Here is a 14,024-nt window from a genome sequence, read left to right as displayed (position 1 = left end):
GAAATAAAGGGAATAAGGGGGACAGGGGACAGAGAGGGGCGACTAGGGAGACATAGGGAGATAAGGGGGAAGAGACAGGGGAATGAAGGAAAGACATGGGGAGATAAGGAAAGGGAGAGGAGAGGAGAGGAGAGGAGAGGAGAGGAGAGGAGAGGAGAGGAGAGGAGAGGAGAGGAGAGGGGAAAGGAAAGGAAAGGAAAGGAAAGGAAAGGAAAGGAAAGGAAAGGAAAGGAAAGGAAAGGAAAGGAAAGGAAAGGAAAGGAAAGGAAAGGAAAGGAAAGGAAAGGAAGAGTCGGGGGTCGAGGTGGCTAGAGGGTCATGGAGAGGAGGGAATGGGGAGCCGGGCAGGAGAGGGTAAGGGGTAGGCGGAGGAGGAAAGAGGGGCAGAGAGAACGTCACCCGAGCCCCGCCTGAGGAGCCCGCACCGGCAGCGCGCGGCACCGCCGGCCGCTGGGCGGAAAATGGCGCCTGAGGCGGCTCCCGGGGTTTAAATGCCCTCGGCCCCGCCCCGCGCAGCCGCCCTGGAGCGCCGCGCACCTGTGTCGGCCCCGCCCCGCGCTCTGTGGCCCCGCCCCGCTCACACCTGTGTCGGCCCCGCCCCGCGCAGGCGCTCTGCGGCTCCTCCCCTCACGGCCGGCCCGGCCCCGCGCCCGGTATCGGTACCGGGTCGGTGTGGGGCCCGCATCGGTGCCGGTACCGGTATCGGGCGGGAGGAGCCGCTGCGGGCCGGGCGCTGGGCCGGCTGTGACGGCCCGGGACAGCGGCCGTGGCTCCCCGGTGCAGAGGCGGAACCGAGGGCCGGCCCCGTGTGCTCGGGGGGGCGGCCCGGCCTGTGGGGCTGCCCCCCACCCCCCGCCGTGGCATGAGCGCTTGGCAGGAAGAGTTCACCCAGGCCAGTCCATGAGTCCCTAATTATTTATTTTCAGCTTTCACACACAAACCATCATGACCAGGACATGGTTCTCTCCTGGGTGGGCAGGATTTGGTCCCAAGCTGCAGCTCACCCCCGGGAGAACAAGCTGGGATCTTCCATAAAAACCTGTCTGCGTCCCAGGATGAGGTCTGAGAGGAACATCTGGTCCCAAGGGGAGTGCAGGCTGCATGGAGGCTGGGCGGATTTGGGAGCCAGGGGTCCCACTGCAGCAGCTGGATCTCCATCCCTCCCTCTGTGCTTCCCTCTCATCAGCTGTCCAGGCAGGACAGCGAGGATCACTTCAGCTGGATCTTCTCCTTGGACCCTGGAAGATGATAAGGTGCTGAACTGTCATTTTTCTAGGGACAAAGGGAAAGCTGCACTGTAGGGAGAGCTCCACAACACTCCCAGCAGAAACCTGGGATGGGGCAGAGGCAGGAACGAAACCTGAGGTGCAGCCTGGAGCTCAGCTTCCAAGGACAACAGCCGGCTTTTCCCAGCAGCACCAGCGGGTTTGGTGTGCTGACATCCCAAAAAAAAGCAGGATCAGACACTGTCCCCAGCACACAGGGCTTGCCACTCACCGAGAGCTTCTTCTCGTCCTGTCGCTCGTGTTGCTCCCGGCATCCTTCACAGATCCCGAGGTTTCACCCATCCCTGTTTTCCCAAGTTAATGATTCAGACCGGCTGGATCGCCGGGGGGCTGGCAGCCAGGCCCCAGCTGGCAGGCCAAGGATGCTTGCCCTCTGGGGTTAATCATTCTCCCGGCTGCTGCCCCTGCCTCCATAAAAACTCGGGGATGGGATTCCCGGTGCCGATTCCCGGCAGGAGGAGGAGAGCCAGCTCCAGCATGAGGGCAGCTCTGGCGCTGCTGCCGCTCCTGGCTGCTGCGCAGGCGCTACACCGAGGTAAGGGAGGTGATCCCGGGGCCTTGCTGGCCCTGGGATGAGGGGCACGGGGCAGTTCCAGTGGTTTTCCATGGCCTGCCCTCTCCCAGACCGCTGGGCATGACCAGGGAGGGAAGGGAAGGGGCGGCAGGAGGGTTTGGGGTGCAGGATGCCTCTTTGGGGTGACGCTGGAGGAGGTGAGAGGGGGAGAGGGCAGAGCTGCAGGGATGGGCTCCATCTCTTTCCAGAGGAAAGTGGGATTTCCTGACTCCCTGTGCAAAACTCACCCCTTGGTGGAAACCGTGCTCTGCCGCCCTCGGCTGCCTCCTCAGCTCCACAGGGACTGCCCACCTGCCAAAAAACACCCAGACCTCACCTCTCCCACACGGCTTTGTACAAGTGAACGGCAATGCCACGGGTTGGGACCGGGAGCCGGCGTTCCTGCCGGGAAAGAAACGCGCCTGCTCCATGGTTTCCCCTTTTGGGGCAGCCCCTCCATTCCCAGCGGGGCGAGGTGACCCTCCGAGTCCTGGTTTTGGGGAGGTGACCCTGCCCCACGCTGCAATCCCAGGGAACGCCGGGGGCCGTGTTTACCCTGCTGGTGCCAAAGTCTGGCCCCACACGGATCGATCGCGCTTTTCCAGGGATGGCAGCGCTGCCGGGAATGTTTTCACTCCTGGCTGCTCCCTGGACCTGGCCCCGCATGGTTTCCCAGCCCTTATGGTTTCCAGGCCCTGCCAAAAAAACCCAACCCCACATATTCCATCCTCCAAAAACTGCTGTGTGATTTACCTGTAGCTCTCCCAGCTCCAGGAAGGGTTTTCTCCCTGCTCCTTTCCCTGGCTGTGGGGCTGGAGCAGCAGCCTGGACACCAGGGATGCTTCTCCCAGGCCGGCTGTGCCAATATCTCCCCAGGGACCACCAAATCCTCCTTGGGAAAAGAAGCAGTGGAGTGAAAAAAATGAACAAAGCTCAAGTGAATAAAGCAGCGTGTCCTGTGGTGGCAGAGTGTTCCTTGTTCCCTACTCACAATTCCTCCTTCTCCTGCACTTTCAGGGAAAGCTTATGTCCGGGAGAAAGTCTGCCAGGAGTACAAGATCCTGGGAAAGGAGAACTTCAGAACCATGTAGGTACCTCCTGCTGCTGGACACCTGAGCCAAGAGCATAGTAAATAAAAACCTCGGAAAGGGCAGATGGATCCAATCCATCAGAAAGGGGAGACCCTATTCAACCCCTGGGCTCTGATTGCTTTTAGCAGGAGAAAAGTTGGATCCCTTATTGAATTCCTCAGAGCCAATTAAGTACCTAAATGATTAAGAATTCTCACAGAGCTGACACACAGTCCCCCGTAAGTGGCAGCCCCCAGCCTGGAAGCTGTTCCAGTTCTTTCCTGGCTGTTTTCCAGGGAATATGCTGTAATTTCTCTCTGCACCGCAGCCGGCACTGCTAAACCCATTTGTGCAGAACAGTCCCGTGCGGTGATTTCTGATGGGAGGGAGATAAAGGCTCACCTGGCTCTCCCTGTCCCTGCTGCCAGGACCATGGTTGCCAACAGCCGCAAATATTCCAACGGCACCTTCGAGGAGATCGGCAGCCTCGTGCGGGAAATCGTCTCCCTGGCCGAGACCTGCTGCGCCGACGGGGCTGACCCCTCCTGCTACGACGCCGGGGTGAGCCTGCCCAAAAAGGGCCGACGGACCCCAAAAACGAAGGGGTAGCGGGCAAAGGGAAGGGGCGGCCATAACCCGCTGTCCCCCCCGCAGTCCACGGCGCTGTCGGTGAAGTCGTGCAGCGCGGGCTCGCCCTTCCCGGCGCATCCCGGCACGGCGGAGTGCTGCGCGCAGCAGGGCCTGGAGCGCAAGCTGTGCCTGGCGGCGCTGCGGCACCCGGCCCCGCCCGGGCTGCCCCGCTTCCTGCAGCCCTCCGACAGGGAGCTCTGCCGCGCCTTCCGCGAGGACCCCCGGGAATTCGCCGACAGGTGAGGCGGCGCGGGGGCAGCGCTCGGGACGCCCTGGTGCCGGGGCGCTGGGTGTCCCTATCCCGTCTCTGCCGCAGGTTTCTCTATGAGTACTCCAGCAGCTACAGCCAGGCTCCCCTGCCCGTGCTCCTGGCCTCCACCACCTCCTTCCTCTCCATGGTCTCCACCTGCTGCATCTCCCCTGCGCCCCACTGCCTGCTTCCTGAAGGAGGTGAGAGCCTCTGGAGCTCCCGTCCTCACTCCCCCACTCCTCACCGTGCTCATTCCCGTTCTCTTTTTGTGGCAGAGAACTGGAGAGGAAAACCCTCTCCCTACTCACCCTGACGTCAAACCGGATTTGCTCCCGCTTCTCGGCCTATGGCAAGGACAAAGTCAGCTTCAGGTACAGGGGGAAATGGCCTCTCCACCCTGGAACAGGGGCAGGGCTCCTCTCTCCTGCTGCAGACCCTGTTGGCGGGCAGCATTCAGGAATACAAGCTTTGATTCTGGTGCACAGCACAGGAGCAGAGCAAGCCCTGCCCTCCCATGCCCTCCCTCCCTCCCTCCAGCTCAGAGCTGTTTCCTGGGAAGCTGCTGGGTGTTCCCAGCTGCCAGCCCCACACACCCTGTGCTCCCCAGCTACCTGGCCTCGCTGGCCCAGAAGGTTCCCACTGCTCCCTTCGAGGACCTTCTGCCCCTGGCCGAGGGCGCTGCCGAGGTGTCCTCCCAGTGCTGCGACTCCCTGGCCGAGGACTGCATGCAGAAGAAGGTAGGGAGGGCTGGAGCCCAGCCCGGAGCAGCTCCCGAGTGCCAGCAGGAGCTCGGGGAGCCGGGGGCACCTGCCCAGGCCCTGCTCCCTCCCTGCAGCTCCTGGAGCACACGGCCAAAGTCTGTGCGGCGCTGTCGGCCCGCGACGCGCGCTTCGCCGCCTGCTGCAAGGGGAAAAACCTGATGGAAAACCATTTCTGCATCCTGGCCATGCTCCCAGCGCCGGCTCCCGAGCTGCCAGCGCTGCCCGAGCCCACCAACAAGGAGCTGTGTGCCAAGGACGGGGCTCTCCATGCCACCAGGTGAGTGGGCAGTCATGGAATAAAACCATTTGAGTGGGAAAAGATCCCTAAAATTATCGAGTCCAACCAGTTCCTGACCCTGTTACACACTTGGCTTTTTGTGGGGATAACCGGGGGAGCATCCTCAGTTCCCCCAGGGGAATTGGTGCCGGCAGGCAGCCCCAGGGGCTGCACGGAGGTGCCAGTGAAACTCACCGGAGCTCTCGTTTGCCGCTCCAGGTTCCTGTTTGAGCTGGCCCGCAGGCACCCCAGCCTCCCCGACGCCGTCCTCGCCAAGCTCTACGACTCCTCTGGGAAACTCCGCGGGGAATGCTGCTCTTCCAGTGACCCCTCCGCCTGCTGGGACAGCAAGGTGAGGGGGCTCTGGGGCTCATCCCTCTGCCCCTCATCCCAGCGCCCCCCAGATCCCAGCCCGGTGACTCCCCCTCTGCCCCCAGCGCAAGCGGATAGGAGCGGAGCTGCTGCCCTTCCTGGAAAAGGCCAACCAGCTCTGCGGGCAGCACAACCAGCTGCCTTTCCTCGACTTCAAGAAGAGGTGAGCTTTCCCTTCCCCCCACAAAAACCCATCCGGATGGCGGGACGCGATCGCAATTGCTCCGCGACGCCGGGGGTGCCGAACGGGGCTGTGCCCACGCGTGTCCCCGCCGTGCCCCGGAGCGCGGCTCCCGTGTGACCGCGCTCCCCACGCCGCAGGCTGCGCGACAGCCTGGCGCAGGCCGAGCCCCAGCCCGGCCCGGAGCAGCTGGAGCAGCTCCTGGAGCAGCGAGCATCCTTCGCCTCCGCCTGCTGCCTGCCGGGCGCTCCGCCGCTGCTCTGCGCTTCCAAGGTACGGCCGCGGCCCCTCCCGCCCCCCGGGCCGCCGGGGCCCGCTCCGCGCTGCCCCTCGGCTCTTCCCTCCTTCCCAGGTGAGCTCGGAGCTGGGGGAGCTGTGCCAGAAGGGCTCCTGCCTGCTGGGATAGCGGGGATCGCTCCTCCAAGGATGGCGCACGGACGGAGGAGCCCGAGCTGCGGGAACGCGCGGGAACGGCACGGGGGACATCGGGAGGGAGCATCGGGGAGCTGGGCTGGAGGAGGTCCGGCAGACGGGAGGGGTCCCCGAGCCCGCACCTTGTATTCCTGCAGCCAAAATAAAGAGAAGGAAAGCGCCCTGCAGGGAGCGCTTTGTGCGCCCTCGGGGCGGCGCGGAGGGTGGGACAGCGGCACAACTTCTCCTCCGCGGGCAGGAAGGGGTCCCAGCCCTGTCCCTGGCAGATAAAGCTCTGAAATGTAAGCGAAACCAGGGAAAAGACTCATCAAACGTCCCCAAGGACAGCAGCCCGTGGGTGTTGGGGCATTCAGCTGCCTGGAAGCAGCAGCAGCCTGAGAGGGACACCCCCAGCTCCCCACCTGCCCAGGCGAGCACGGCTGGGAATTTGGGGGTGCTGCAGGCCACCAAGCCCCGGGTTGGGATGCAGGAGGATGGCAAAGCCAGCCCAGGAAACAGCAGGAAAATCCCCAGAGCCCAGACGTGGGAGCTTTGTGTACCACAAACACGGCAAGGGAAGCGCCCGAGGACACCTGGGTGCGCAGAGATGAACCAGAGCGATAAAACAGAGCCAAACGCAAGCAGAACTCCCTGTTCAAGGCAGCTCGTGCCTTCCCTGGGAGCACTGGCAGCCCCTGGGTCACTGCCGAGTTCCCCTGGAGGGTGAGGAACAAGGTGGATTGGGCTGGCGCCATCCCTGTCCTCCTCCTGCCAGAGCCCCTCTTATTGTGGGGTACAGAGCTGGGCACAAAGGGGAAACTGGTTTTTTTTTTGTTTGTTTTTTGCCCCAGGGACCCCACTGACCTGGGGCTGGACGTGCTGGTGCCAAGGCATGGATCCTCCTGTCACGGCCTGCCTTTGGCATCTGTTTTCCAAAATATTGATTTCCAATTATTTCTAATGCTTTCCAATCAGTAAGTTGGGTTTCACCTTGTTCTGTTGGGATGAGTGACCCACATGTCATTCCTGTGCTCAGGTTTGCATCCTTCACATTCCAGATTGCAGGGCAAGGGCTGATAATTCCAGTGACCTGGAATTCCAAGGAAAACTGGGGAAATGCCACTAAGCCAGCCAAAGCCATCTCTGCCAGGTGACACCATCACTGCTTATGGGGGTAAAGCCACCCAAAAATACCCAACTGCTGTTCAAAGCAACACAAATCATAATCCTCCTACTAAAACGACCAGATTTCCTTGGAAAGTTCGGGCTGCCCCTGCCTGATTTCCTGCCAGCATCACCTCCCCAGGGATTCCATCCACTCCTTGCCATAAACCAGTTGGCTTTCCCACTCTCTGTTTTACCTGGGACTTTAATTTGGTTTTTTGTAGCAATTTTCCAGCTCTCATTCCTCCTGCCCTCAGCCCCGTGACATCCACAGGGAGGATTCACCTCCTGCCTTTTCATCCCACCGCCTCTCTAACCCATTTCCAAAAATGTAAGGGAAGCAGCAAAGTTCCTGACTTGGTTGTGTGGGGTTTATTTTTTCAATCCCCAGCCTTGGTGAGCTCAGGACAACCCCTCCTGTGCACTGCCCAGGAACTCCTCAGGAATTCTGTGGGAGTGCAGGAGCTCCAGGGTGGCATCCAGGGAAGGATCACCTCCTTACACCCAGGGAATGTAGGGAAAAGCCCAGTGGGGATTACTTAAAGCCCTGAAAACCCAGCAGTGCATAAAAGAGCCCCAGCACTCACCTGGCCAGCGCTCCATGAAGCATCATAAAAAACATGAAAGTGTTTGATGCACCTCTGAGGCCTGCAGGGCTGCTGGCTCCCCAGTGCCTGCTCTTCCCAGCCCTTTTGGGCCTGCAGCATCCCAGCCATCGACTCCAACCACCCAAAAACCAGGCAGGAAAAAGGCTCATACCTCCTTTTCATTTTATTTGTCTCCCAGACAGCGTGCAGCACATTCCCAAAGCAACAGCAAGCATTTTTTTCCTCTTGGCTTCACTCCCCCAGGCAGGCCCAGCAAAGCCTGGGGCTGAAACCAGCCTTTTATAGAGGGGGGATCAGCTCACAGGTGCTGCTGGTGCTGCTCAGCTCCCACCAGGGCTTCCAGCAGCTGCCTGCAACCGGGAATCCACCTCCCCTTGCTGCAGTAGGTGCCCAAAAAAATGTCCCTTGGCACCTCGGGGCCGAGCTCCTTGCCTGGGCACGGGGATGAGCCTTCCACGGGCACCTGGCATGGCCTGGGCACCAGCACCTCCCGAGGGACGGGCACCGGCCCCGAATCCAGCTGGAAGCACCGCGGGGCTGCGGGAGCCCCTGCCGATGCCTGGGCAGCCTCTGCTGTCACCGTGGCACGGCTGGAGCTGAAAAAGAAGGGTTTCAGTCAGGGCAGGGCTGTTCACAGCCCCAGAGCCCCCCCAGCCCGGGTTCCTGCCAGCTCCAGCTCCCAGGCATCCACCGGGATGAGCCCGGCCAGGAGCAGAGGGCTGCCCCCCGGTGCAAAGCAGTTTGCCTCGCACGCTCACCGGCTGCAGGGGATGCTGTCTGTGGCCGAGCCGAGCCAGGCTGGACGGTCTGTCCTGCTCGGGCAGAGCAACCCGTGCCGTGCCGTGCCGTGCCGGGAGAACCGAGCCCGGGGCGGGAGGGTCAGCGGCTCTCCCGGGAGACTCCAGCCCCAGCCGCTGGCAGTCTCGGGGGGCTGCAGAGCCCCGGGAGCGGTCACCGTGCCCCGGCTGGAGCGGGAGCCGGGCCCGTGCCGGGAATTGGGAGCTGCCGCGGCTCCACCGCCTCCCGCGGTACCGCGGGGTGACACCGGGGACACCCGGCCCCATCGCGGGGTGCCGATGCTGTCCCCGCACAGGGTCAGCGCCTAAACCCCCTGCCAGGGACACGGGGACCCCGGCGTGTCCCGCACCGAGGGGGGACAAACCATCCCCGTGCCGGGCGGGCACGGTCCGGAGCGCAGCTCCGGGCACCGGAGCCCGCAGCGCGGGGCCACGGGAGCCAGCGGCCCGGGCTCGCCCCGTTCTGCCCCGGTTCTCACCTGTTTTCCACCCGTTTTGCCCGGTTTCCCCCAGCCGGTCCCTCCCCTCTCCCGCCGGGGTGGGGAACCGGCAGGGCGCCGAGCTGGGCTCGGTCCCTGCGGGGAGGCTCGGGGGCAACGGGAGCAGCTCCAGCAGAGCTGCCCGGAACGGGACCCGAGCCCGGCAGAGCCCTTGGACCGGGACCGAGACCGGGACCGGGATCGGGACCGCCCCTCCAGGGCAGTGTCCCCGTCTGGCGGCCGCGCAGCCCCCGCCCCAAGGACACCGGCGACACGGGGACACCTTTCCGTCACCCCTTTATTGAAGCCGCTGCCCGCTTTAGCCCGTGGAGCCAGCCGCTGCTGCCGTCCGGGACCCGCCCGCAGGTACCGGGAGCTCCTGCGGGGAGAGCGGAGCCCGTGGGCCTCGCAGCCAGCCCCGTGCGGGGCTCCGGGGGCACCGGCCCGGTCGCGCCCCCGCTGCCCCGCACCTTCACGCGATGCCCGTTTCCCGCACGTCTTCACTTCTGGAAGGTCCGTCCTTGTTCAGCGTTTCCATCTCTTCTGCCTTCCTCTTCCTACGCTGCCTCCGACAGTGGCTTGACAGGGAGGGGAAATGGTAAACAAACAAACAAAATTTAAAAAAAAAGAGGCAGACGGGGACATGGCAGTGATGCTCCTCCCTCTCCCTCGGCTTTTACCCTGCAGAAGATCCACAGAAGGGGATCACACCTGCTTTCCAAAGGAATGTCCCAGGCACCTCCCAACACCTGCAGGACCACGTCCCACCAGCCTGGGGCAGCCCCAGCTCCACCTGCCCGGAGCCAGGGCAGCCGGGCGGGATTTGCTCCCTCTTCCCTTTCCCTTTCCCTTCCCTTCCCGCGCCGTTCCCCCACGTACTGGCTGCAGAGGCAGATGCCGACGACGAGGATGATGAGGGCGCCGATGGCGACGATCAGGGAGATGATGACGATCTGGCCCTGGTCCCCTCGCAGGTAGAACAGATCCACCCTCTCGCAGCGAGCCCCGGTGTAGCCCCGCTCGCACCTGCCCCGCGGCACACGGGAGGCACGGCGCGGTCCCCAAGGCTGCCGCGCTGCCCGTGCCCCCCTCGCGCTGCCCTCCCGGCGGGCGCCGTGTCGCCGTGTCCCCACGGCGGGTGACTTACACACAAGCCGGCGCCTGCTCGGCCACGAGGAAGCGGCACCTGCCCTTGACGCAGTAGTGCTGGAACTCCTCCGGGCAGCGGGAGAAGTGGCTCTGCCGCCGCGGCTGCGTGCCGTTCCCTGCGGTGACACGCACGGGGGACAGCCCCAGGGGGGTGACAGCTCTGCCCGGAGGCAGCGGCACCCCCGAGCCCGCCCGGCTCGGCACGGGCGTCCTCGGCTCAGGGGACAAAAACCCCCGCTCCTCCGCGCTCCCGGCCCGCCGCCCCGCTCCCTCCCGCGGCCTCCGGGGCCCGCAGCCCCCCGGCAGCCCCCCTCACCTGTGCACGCCCTGGCCGTGCCGCAGCTGAGCCCCTCGGTGCCCGCCGTGGTGTTGGTGTCGGCGCCCACGCAGCTGAAGAGTGCCAAGCCTGGAGGGCGGCGGAGGCAGCTCAGAGGGGAGCCCCAGAGCCCCCCGAAGCCACGGGGGGGGCGCTGGCAGCGGGCTCTGCAGCTGCGGCCGCGGACCCCCTGCCAAAGCTGGCAGCATCAGCTTTTCCCCGGGGCCGGGAGAAGGGAAAGCCGGCCCCGCCTGCTGCCTCCACCCGGCAACGCCCGGCACGGAGGTCCGGGAGCCAGCCTGGGGGGGTTTGGACCACACAGCCCGGGCAGCTGCTGCTGTGCCCGGGGAGGATGCGGGAAGGGATCCCCAGAGAGATCCGGACTGATGGAATCACTGATTGCTTCAGGCTGGACGGGACGGTGAAGTTCATCCAGCCCTGCTGCCGCGGGCAGGGACACCTCCCACTGTCCCAGGCTGCTCCGAGCCCCGTCCAACCTGGCCTTGGACACTGCCAGGGATGGGGCAGCCACAGCTTCCCTGGGCAACCGGTGCCAGAGCCTCCCCACCCTCCCAGGGAAGAATTCCTTCCCAGTATCTAATCTAAACCTGCCCTTTGTCAGCGCGGAGCCCTTCCCCTTTGTCCCGTCGCTCCGTGCCCTTGCCACAGGTCCCTCTGCAGCTCCCTCGGCGCCCCTTGAGGCCCCGCACGGCGCTCGGCGCTGTCCCCGCAGCCCGCAGAGCCCGGGCCCGGGCAGAGGGGCCGGCGCGCCGTGCCGGTGCCCCGGGCCGGGAGCGGGAGGCGGCTCCCGGCGCGGCGGTAACCGGATCGCCGGCATGCCAGCCTGACTCAGCGCGGCCCTCCCCGGGGATTCACCCGCCCGGGCGGCTCCCGGGAGCGGGGACAGGTCCTGCCTGCCGGGCGGCTCCGCGGAGGTGTCCCGCCGAGGCGGGGCCGCTGCCGTCCCGCGGGGGGACACTCGGAGCCTTGGCAGGGAGCGGAGAGCTGGCGCAGCCAAGCCTCGTCTCCCGCTCCCCGTTTCCTCCTCCGGCGCCTTGGAAACAGCGGCGGGAGCTGCCCGGCCGAGCCTGCGGGTCCCGCAGCGGGGACATTCCCGGCGCACACGTCCCTCCTGGCTATATATAGCCAGCTCCGCGCTGGGGAGTGACGGCGGCGCGGAGAGCCCGGCGGGGAGGGAAGCGAGCCCACCGCCCCACCCGCAGGGTGGGAGCTGCCTGGCGGCAGCCAGGGATGAGCCACGGGGCGGCTGCACCCCGGCATCCAGCTGTGGGCACAGGCGGGACACGCAGGCAGGGAGGCTGACTTCACCGGCCGTGACCGAGCTCACAGCTCGACATGGAAAGATCCCCACCAAGCTGAGCTCCCCGCCCTTATTGCAAGCAGATGCGGAGTTCTGGCACCCTCCGGGCTGGCAGCCCCTCGGCAGGACCGCCCTGGCGGCAGCGCCAGCCCCGGAGGCTGCAGGTGCGAACACCCTCACCTCCCTGACGCGCTGGCTCCGCTATCTGGGGCTGCAGCCTCTGCTGAGCAGCCGGAGATAACCCGGGGAAGCATCCCAAACAGCGGGCTGTGCTGCCGCTCACACCCCCGCGCTCCCCCAGGAAAGCCCAAACCGCGGGGGAGCAATCGCCCAGGAGGCGGCCGCGCTCGGAGGGGACACGCCAGCCCCAAAACAGGTCGGCTACCCTCGGTTTCCTCCTGCCAGCACAGGTTTGGCAGGTTTTGCCAAGTGCTGTCACCAGCCCGGCCAAAGAGCCAAACCCAAGCTGCTCCCTGCGGAGAGAAAAGCTCCCCCGAAATCCCAGTGCAGGGGAGGGATCTCTGCCAGGGAGGGTCTCAGCCCCCCAGCCTGAGGCTGTTTCCTGGCAGCCATCAGCAGACACCTGTCTGCAGCTGCCTGCTTCCCAAAAACTTGGGAACTAACATGGGAATGAACGCTCACACGCTTGTTGGAGAGGTACTGGCCCCCCTGCCCCGGCATCCCACACTCCTCAGGCACCCCTCAGCAGTGCCCTCCAACAGGTGGCAAAAACATCCCGATCCTGCCCCAGGATGCAGCCCTGGCCCCCATGCTCCCCCAAGGCAGGGGAGCACTGGGTTGGAGCGGCGGGGAGTTCCAGGATGGGATCTGGGGGCACAGGGGGAGCCCAGGGAGGGGGCTGGGCAAACAGCAGGCTGGGACAGAGGAAGGGCTGGGATGGATGGGATTGTCCAGGGGGACACAGGGAGCCACCGGCGTGGGACGGGGCCAGCACCAGGATGGGGGGGTGAGAGGGGGGAACACAAGGGTGCAGCAGAATGGGACCCGGAGAGCACCGGGATGGGATGGGGTGGGATGGGATGGGATGGGATGGCACCGGGAGGCAGGTGCAGGATCATCAGCCTGGGAACGGGAACAGCGGGACCAGAGCGAGGACGGAGCCGGGACAGGGCACGGTGACACGGGGCTGGGACAGCGGCGGTGACAACAGAGCAGGGGCGGGAAGCGAGGAGGAGCACCCCGCGGGCCGCCGGGTGTCCCGGGGCCGGGCAGGTGGCGGGGCAGAGGGACGCCCGTGCTTACCGGAGGCCAGGGCCAGGCAGAGCAGCAGGGTGCCGGGGCCGCCGCCCGGGGCCGGGGCCGCCGCCGCCTCCATGCGCGCCGCCGCCTGCCCGGTGCCCGGTGCCCGGCGGCTGCGGAGGGCGGGACGGGGGCGGCCGCTCGGGCACCGCCGCCCTCCTCCTCCTCCGCCTCCGCCTCCTCCTTGTCCAGCTGCGCGGCTCCCACCCCGCCGCAGCCATCCCCTGGCGGTGCCGGTGTCCCCTCCCGGCTGTCCCCTCCCGGCTGTCCCACCCTCGCGTGTCCCACCCCTCGTCCTGCCGGGAGGCGGCAAGCAGGTGCCTGGCCCCGCATCCCTGGGGATGTGGGCAGCCGGAGGGATCCCCCATCCCGCCGTCACGCCCTCCAGGCACGGTCCCCTCTCCAGAGGGACAGAGGGTGCGCGCCCCAGGAGAGGTAGATTAATTCCCAGCCAGCGGGAAGGAAGCCGGGAATTCCTACCTCTCACTTGGGAGGAAACACCCTGCCAAGGGCCCTGGCGGGCTGCGACGGCAGCCCCGAATTATCCTGCAGGGGGCTGTGCCTCCCCAAATACACCTCGCGGGGTGATTTTTCCCTCGGGGGGTGCCGGGAGGGTATTCCCGGTCCCCTGGGTGACCCCGTGAGGAACTGGAGAGACACCCCGGGCTGAAGGTGTCCCCTCCGGGGCTGCTCCGGCACGGCTGGCGCTGCCCCGGCTCCCAGCAGGGCTCGGGGGGCTCTGCCGGCCGGGAGGGGCGCGGAGCCAGGGGAGGTGGAAATGAAAGACTGGAAAGAACGGGTGACCTCAAACCGCGAGCTGGCAGCTATTAATGCGAGTGCTGGCAGCCACCCAGCCATGCCATTTGGCCGCTGGCCAGGGGGTGAGCAAGCTCCCTCAGCCCTGGCCAGCCAAAAATTCCTGCTGCAAGCTCCGGCACGGCGGTACCGCCGGCCCCTGGGCTCACGGCCCCCCCGCTCCCTGCCCGCGGCCCCCCAAACAGGCAAGGCGTCATAAACCACAAGGATGGAGCAAAAGCTCTGCTGGGGGCTCGGGCAAGGCCAGCAAAACTGGCAGCTGGCCCCAGGATGTGACACAGGGACACCCGAGGAGTTCTGGCTTCATCCCGGTGGGGTGGGCA

General features: G+C 65.5%; 2 protein-coding genes and 1 long non-coding RNA gene across 11 annotated transcripts; 1 reads left to right on the top strand and 2 right to left on the bottom strand.

Annotated features, from left to right (window-relative positions):
- Nucleotides 1–1,099: 1,099 nt before the first annotated feature.
- LOC135298510 (uncharacterized) lies at nt 1,100–4,549 on the bottom strand. 7 transcript variants are annotated; one of them, XR_010360523.1, is made up of 7 exons: nt 4,401–4,549; nt 4,098–4,225; nt 3,312–3,457; nt 2,831–2,951; nt 2,088–2,731; nt 1,498–1,570; nt 1,100–1,238 (listed from the first exon to the last, which is right to left on the bottom strand). It is a non-coding gene; the product is annotated as an uncharacterized LOC135298510 (long non-coding RNA). The 7 variants fall into 7 exon arrangements; XR_010360524.1 differs by lacking the exon at nt 4,401–4,549 and having other exon boundaries at nt 2,088–2,241; nt 2,593–2,731; nt 4,098–4,293; XR_010360520.1 differs by lacking the exon at nt 4,401–4,549 and having other exon boundaries at nt 2,088–2,151; nt 2,593–2,731; nt 4,098–4,293.
- GC (GC vitamin D binding protein) lies at nt 1,229–7,311 on the top strand. Its single transcript, XM_064416155.1, has 12 exons — nt 1,229–1,821; nt 2,857–2,926; nt 3,338–3,470; nt 3,564–3,778; nt 3,856–3,989; nt 4,067–4,160; nt 4,397–4,526; nt 4,625–4,827; nt 5,047–5,179; nt 5,265–5,362; nt 5,521–5,653; nt 5,733–7,311. The coding sequence occupies exons 1-12, from the start codon at nt 1,587–1,589 to the stop codon at nt 5,784–5,786; spliced, it is 1,632 nt and encodes a 543-aa protein (XP_064272225.1). The 5' UTR covers nt 1,229–1,586; the 3' UTR covers nt 5,787–7,311.
- Nucleotides 7,312–9,119: 1,808 nt separating this feature from the next.
- BTC (betacellulin) lies at nt 9,120–13,023 on the bottom strand. Of its 3 annotated transcripts, XM_064416150.1 has the most exons (7): nt 12,889–13,023; nt 10,305–10,394; nt 9,987–10,104; nt 9,719–9,865; nt 9,520–9,588; nt 9,310–9,417; nt 9,120–9,218 (listed from the first exon to the last, which is right to left on the bottom strand). In XM_064416150.1, the coding sequence occupies exons 1-6, from the start codon at nt 12,959–12,961 to the stop codon at nt 9,312–9,314; spliced, it is 603 nt and encodes a 200-aa protein (XP_064272220.1). In that variant the 5' UTR covers nt 12,962–13,023; the 3' UTR covers nt 9,120–9,218; nt 9,310–9,311. The 3 variants fall into 3 exon arrangements, with proteins under 3 accessions (XP_064272220.1, XP_064272222.1, XP_064272221.1); XM_064416152.1 differs by lacking the exon at nt 9,520–9,588; XM_064416151.1 differs by lacking the exon at nt 9,520–9,588 and having other exon boundaries at nt 9,120–9,417.
- Nucleotides 13,024–14,024: the final 1,001 nt, after the last annotated feature.

Source organism: Passer domesticus, chromosome 4, assembly GCF_036417665.1.
Source record: "Passer domesticus isolate bPasDom1 chromosome 4, bPasDom1.hap1, whole genome shotgun sequence".
NCBI classification, from domain to species: Eukaryota; Metazoa; Chordata; class Aves; order Passeriformes; family Passeridae; genus Passer; species Passer domesticus.
The sequence above is the reverse complement of the archived record's forward strand: the minus strand, read 5'-3'. Positions and strand labels throughout refer to the sequence as shown.